A 6,610-nucleotide genomic window follows, 5' to 3' on the forward strand; every position below is an offset into this window, starting at 1 on the left:
ATGTTTGTATAGAGGGCACAGTAATATCTTCTGCAAAAAGTGAAGAATACTTGCCTATGGAAATAATGTCCTATAGTAAGCAGTACATTTGGTGAAAACGCAGGGCTCCTGGATCTACTGACTTGAGAAATCATTTTACAAATGCACTGGGAAGTAACCCTAGCTCTCATGTCAAATCAAAACCATGCCACCTTTTCTCATTGGCTCTCCTTTTCCCCAGCTTTGAATAAGCTTTTACAAACCAACAGCAGCTGAAAATGAAAATCGTGACTTGTGTCATCACTGCTTATTACAGCAGAACTTCACCAGCAGGGTCAGCACAAGCACTTTGTGAGTGGGCTTTCCTGCAAGACTCATTCAGTGCAGTTCACATCATCGTCACGGTCATAGACTGCATCAAGCTTTGAAGCATGCCCAGCAGTCCGCTACATTTTTCGCTTGATAATAAACATTTACCAATCAACTGTAGACACAAACAAAAGCCACAGAGTGTTGAACATTAAAGTAGCACTCATGGATACTACTATCAACCTATTCAATAGAGCTATATTCTGATAACTACTGAAAACTCAGTATACTAGTAAATTTCTGAAGACTGAACTAATTTCAAAATAATTCATCAAAAATTGACTTCATTGCATAGATTAAACCTTTCTGCTTACCAAAACTTATTTTAGAGTTGTTTTCTCTTTGCATTCAGGAAAGGTTTTTCTAGTAAAATCAAAAAGCACAAGTCATATTCTGTTTGGAAAGAAATAATGGGTACAAAGACTTTTGTTGTTGCATAATACTTCTTTCTGTTCTGTTGGTTTCAGATGCATCCTTCGTACCCTGTAAGTGATTTAAGTGAGCTACCCACACAATGTTACCTAGGAACTACAGAGCTGAGTCTTACCAGAGGCTAAAATTATCCATTGCTATTTTCTAGCTATATTTTATTTCTTCTATAGCAAACACAAAACTGAAGATAAACGAATTTTAACTGCTGGACATACTTCTTGGACTTGAAAGACTCCGACAAAAAAGGGGGCGATGCTGACATTCCCTCATATTAATCCACATTGAAAACTGATGTAGGAAGTAAGCAGCACACATGGTGGGGAGCAGGGGCTGGTCAGTACGGGAGTCTGAGAGGAGCAAGAGGCCTCAGAAGAGAGCACACAGAACCAGAGGAAGAAAGACAGTGAGTCCAGATGTGGAATCCATGGGACAGCTGGGAACCAAGAGTGGAGCAAGGGGAGCAAGGGGAAAAGGAAGACCAGCAAGGGGCAAGGGCCTCCCACCAGCTGCAAGGGATATGATCCTGTTTCGTTCCACCAGCTAGGCACAGCATTCACTTAACTCTGCAGTTCAGCCTGTAAAGCCAGCAGAAATGTTCCAAAAATTTAAAATAACAAAGAGTTTTCCACTTCTTTGGTTGCCAGAACTAGGCTTCAGAAGAGCTGGGGAAGCTTGGTAGCTGGCAAAGGAAAGAGGAAAGGCACCAAATTTCTCTTATTGTTGTCAGCAAGGCACCGGATCATCAAAGTACTCCGCATTCATGGTCTCGCAGTACTCCAATTACTGCCCTTCTGAAATCTGCATACACTTACAGTCTTGAGAATGGACGACTTCTAAGTACTGCTGGCACTTCAGAAAGAGGAGAGACAGGGGGATTAGTCAGGAAGAATTAAACAGTGGACAGAAATGGGCGCTCTAACTACAAGAATTAGGAGAAAGCTTCTGGTTTAATAGGCAGTGAGATAAAAGACAAAAAGTCAGAAGCATGTTTGCATGAGAAAAAGATATTAAACAAAGGTAATCTTGAAAGAAGAATCAAACAAGCAGGGGCCTACAGTAAGCAAAGTCAGTATATTTAACAGAGAAGCTGAAGCCCAGAGAACAGGTGTTAACATAATAACTCAGAGTAGATCTGGGCTGACAGAAGCACAGTGCTGAGATTCAATTTCTAGCAGGTAGGAAAGGTGCTGGCAAGTACAGTGAAAGAAGAACTGAGAGGTGAAGAAAAGCATTAAGGGATGAATAAAGTAATCGATGTTGTAACAGATGCAGCTTGGGACAAGAAGCAGAGAAGAAAAGCATCACGAAGACAGTAAGTCAGATGGACACAAGAAAAAGGACCTCCCTTTATTCTCACTGTGATTGAACCTGTACCAAAATAAAAATGAGACAAAGAGCCCAGTTGACTCAGCCACAGACAGAGTTAAAGACAGAAGTTTCACACAAAAAAAGCAAGTTCCGTTGCTATGAAGTAAAAGAGCTAACTGGAAGAACAATCCAGACAACTCCATGGGCAGAAATATCCAATATTATCAGCTCTTCTCAACCATCTCCTCACTCTGTGCCTTTCCAGTACTAGCATTTCAGCAACTGAAAGTCCCTTGCTACCTACTCTGTACATCCTTCAACTGACAGTTCTGCAACAGATGGCATGGATAGGTTTATATGTTTGGCTCACTGAGAATAGAAAATGAAGCAAGAAACTAAGTTATGCAGGCCTTTGAGCCCCTATTTTAAGGTACCAGTGACATTTTCAGTCTTGCACCTTATGGAATTACCAGTGAAATAGAGGAAGAGTGAGAGGTGGTTAAATGTGGTGGTTCAGGCTCCAAATCCTAAACTAAGCTTGCCTGTAAATACAGTACATCTTTCAGAGCTGTTTCTTGATGCTTCGGATGCCAGTGCTTCACAGCAGAAACTAACTTCACCCTCTCAGCAGCATCACCACCTCCTCCACACTCACTCTCCAAAACAAGGAAAATATGAATATTCTCTAACCTTTTCTTGCAACAACTGTAGGTGGACTGCCTGCATCACATCTGAAAGGCTCTACTTCCACAGCGCAGACATCTTTGCTTTCTGTGAAAGATCTGGTAATTTTGAGTCACTGCTGTTACAAAAATGAAATGAAGACGAAGAACAGATACCACACCACCCACAGGGACATGTCAGGTAGATCTGCAGCTGCCACTATATGCTCTGAAACTTACAATCCTGCATGAGCCTGAGCATTTCTTTACAAGGACTTTATTCCAGTTGCTTAAGATCTGGTGAATATGTCAAGCTGACCACTTCTGAAAGCACTTCATAAATACACGTGACATTCAAAAGTGATAAGCAACACATTTAACAGCCACTAGAATAACAGTCTTTCTCTGTATTTGTGACAAAATAATGGTGGCAGAAAGGCAAGGAAAGCACAAGCACAACAATCACATTTGTGTATTTGTGCATATTCCAGCTTATGTATAAACTCAATTTATAAAAGCAGTAAAAATTTGCTCTGCTCCTAACCAAGATATATTTAATTTATTGAGGATGAAAAACAGTGACAATATAAATAGCTGGCATCAAAAAACACATTTTACCTACAAAAGTGTGTGGAATCAATTAATCACGCACAAGAGAATAGCTACACTTGAAAATTCCCATGCGAAGTTGTGCATGAATAAGCACGCTATGTCTGCAGAATAGAATACCAAAGTACCACTGAATGCGAAAACACCATCTCCTTATCTTCCTATCAAAGCTAAAACGTTAGCAAATGAATGCTCCAAAAACCAACATGACTTTTTCCACTTTGATTAGAATCATAGAATCACAAGGTTGAAAAGACCTACAAAATCACCTAGTCCAACCATCCTTCCATCACCATCCTACCATAAGCCACTAAACTATATCTTGTAGCTCCTCATCCAGACGCCTCTCGTACACTGCCAGGAACGGTGACACCACCACCTTCCTGTGCAGCTATTCCAGTGCCTGACCATAAGGAAAAAGTTTTTCCTTATGTCTAATCCAAGCCTCTTCTGGTACAACTTGCGGCCATTTCCTCAGGTCCTGTCTGCCGACTGGGAGAAGAGGCCAAATCCGTCCTTATCGCAACCTTTCTGCAGGAAGAGTGATTAATCCTTAATTTATCAAAGAATAAAACCAACCATCTAGTTCTATATTCAATTTTTTTTTTCATTTTGTGAAGCCACTGATGCTCTCATATTCTTGAGTGCTAATTCTTAGGGTTGCTACCAATCCATGTCTATCCAGGGGCGGAGGGGAATCCTGTTTGGAAGGAAACATTCGGTTTTAGCTGTAATACTACCATATTGATGTAAAGATGCACCAGCAGATATCAGTGCTGGCAATGAACACCTGGTAAGCTTCACATGCAGACCAACAGGCATTCAGTCATGACACAGTTTGGCCACCACCTTCCAAAGCAATGGGCTCCGTATGCAACCTCGAGAAATTTACCACTGCAAGCAAGAGGTTTCTTACTGCATACCAACTATGCACCACCTGGTGCAGAGGCACCACTACTACCAAGCTTTCCAGCCTGAACCTTAGCGAGCCGATTTTTTCCAAATTGCACTGTGGGTAAGGAAAACCAAAAACGCGTGAACCTGCAAGGTGTAGGATGCGCTGCTTCTGCCTTCCTCCTGAGCAGTTACTACTCGACAAGCACGCCTTTACTATTTGCAGAGGAGCCCGCGCTACCGCGAACCACACAGTTTCTCCCAGGTCTGGCAGCGGCGCGCATCGGTTCCGCCGGGCCACGGCCACGAAGTTCCCCCAACGCCAGGAGCTCCCGGGCGAACCCCGCGACGTCCCCGCAGCCCCACACGGCACCCCGCGATCGTCGGCACAGGCAGCAAAGGCAGCGCGGGCCCCGCTCGAACGAACGCCCTGCAGCCCCGCGAGGATTCCGCGCGTCCCTTTTGGAGCCGCGCAGCGAGCGCGGGCGCGTTCAGGCTGCCCAGCTCCGCCGCACCACCCCCGCGATCCACCACACGCTCACTCACCAAGGCGCAGAGCTTTCTCCATCTCGGGGCTACCCGCTCCAGGCCAAGCCGTGGTCGGCCGCGTCAGTTGCTCGCCCGCGGGGCCCTCCCGGTGCGCCGGCACCCGTCGCCCCACCGCCCCATCTGCTCGCGGCGGAGGCTCCGCACCGCCCCATTCCGCCGCGCAGCCCCCGCCGTTAAAAGCACAGCGAGCGGCTCCCACGCGCCATAGGGCCGAGCCCAGGCGGTGCGGGCCGCAGCTGCTCGGAATCGGCCTGGAGAAAGCTGCGCGCGAGGATCGACCGCGCCAGCTCGCCCGCAGGGCCCGCCTCCGAAGCCTGGCTGCCGCAGGACGCGGGCGGAGGCCGTACGCTTCTGGCGGCTGTGATGTTCGCAGCCGAAGGCCTCGAGGCGCGACCCCGCCCCTCCCTCCCTCCCCGCGTCCGAGGAACGACTCTCTGCCGTCGCGGCGCACCTCAGAGAAGGGAAAAGTTGGCGGCAGCCCTCCCGCGCCGCCCTGCGCCGAGCCGCCCCGGTGCACAGCGCCAGAGGCTCACCGTGCACGCGGCTCGTCACTGCTGCAGCACTGCCCGCGCGGCTCCTGGCAGAGACCTGGCATCGCAACTTCTTTGCCTGCCGCCCAGCCCTGCGCCGATGCCGCGGCTGAAGTGCTGCAAGGCACTGCCTTGAAGTCAGCGCTCTGCTGCACAAGCTGAACTAGGGAACTTTCAGGGCACAACTTGTTTTCTCTCCCTTCACATCCCTCTCTTTCACTAAAGCTTATGAGGGGAAAACAGAGCATCCAGCTCCTAAGAACTGGGAGAAACTCAGCGCAAGAAGTGGATGCCTGACTCACAGGAATAATGGGAGGAGACAGGCAGAAAAACTCTGAGGGGTTGTATTTAGTTACAGCATGTCAGTCAGTACACTACCACATAAAGCTCAATAAACAAAGTTTTGCCCAAGGAAGCACACAGTTTAAGAGCCAAGCAAACACAAGGCAAAAGGGACCTAAATCAACGTAAGAGGCTTTCCAGCTGTAGGTTGGCACAAACATAAATATTTAATTTGCATTAATATTACTAAAAAGCTCATTCAAGCAATCAAAGCGAATACTACTGAGAACAGTGCTTAAAAGCCCAGAGAACGTTAAGTGGCTTTGGTTGAAGCGTAAGTGGAACAGTCACAACTCCAAGTAATTTTCACCCCAAAGTCAACTGCCAGTTAGCTAACTGTAATTTATGCTACACCATCTACAGGTGACAGCTCCATGGTGGAAAGTTTGGGCTGGAGCTTCATTGCCTCTGCTGTTTCACTTCAACCCCCAGTTGAAAGATGCAACTGCACAACTAGTTTCCGCAAAAATGTTGTAGTGTCACTAAACTGCCCAATTAAGCAATCTCAAAGAAATGCCATGGATAAAATATTCACGGGTCTGGTAGAAATACCAGTTCAGCACAAAAATGTCTGAAAGACGGGGATATATTTGAAGGGAGTACTGCACTACTTACTCTATGCTGCTCCCTACAGTTGTAATCTTTCCAAACTTTTTCTGTCTTGAATAGATGTGACCCACCAAGGAGCAGGCCAGTAATAAACAGGATTAAAACATCTAGTTTAATTTCGTGTTAACCCAGTACCAGTTGGAGTAGGAAGCGGAACAAAAAACAGACTGCAGCTTACTTTTAACAAGCATTTGAAAATTCATTATTATATACAGATATCAAATTTATGACAAGTGTATGTTTATCATAAAACCTATCATGATAACAGCATAAAATGGACAAACACACAGCATTTGTCTTCTCTATGTTACTGACAGCAAGTGTGCA

General features: G+C 46.1%; 1 protein-coding gene across 2 annotated transcripts in view; it reads right to left on the minus strand.

Annotated features, from left to right (window-relative positions):
• The window catches only part of PITPNM3 (PITPNM family member 3), a 42,434-nt gene extending 37,061 nt beyond the window's left edge, over nucleotides 1–5,373 (minus strand). Inside the window, exon 1 of one of the 2 annotated variants that reach the window (XM_052689108.1) lies at nucleotides 5,254–5,373. Coding sequence is in view for 1 of the 2 variants with exons in the window: in XM_052689106.1 (XP_052545066.1) it covers nucleotides 4,800–4,821 (22 nt within the window). In the remaining variant the exon portion in view is untranslated. Of the gene's footprint in view, nucleotides 1–4,799; nucleotides 5,164–5,253 lie in introns of those variants that run through there. The other variant, XM_052689106.1, reaches the window with a different exon arrangement.
• Between the last annotated feature and the right edge of the window lie 1,237 nt (nucleotides 5,374–6,610).

Source organism: Tympanuchus pallidicinctus, unplaced genomic scaffold (genome assembly GCF_026119805.1).
Source record: "Tympanuchus pallidicinctus isolate F22 unplaced genomic scaffold, pur_lepc_1.0 scaffold24, whole genome shotgun sequence".
Classification (NCBI taxonomy): domain Eukaryota; kingdom Metazoa; phylum Chordata; class Aves; order Galliformes; family Phasianidae; genus Tympanuchus; species Tympanuchus pallidicinctus.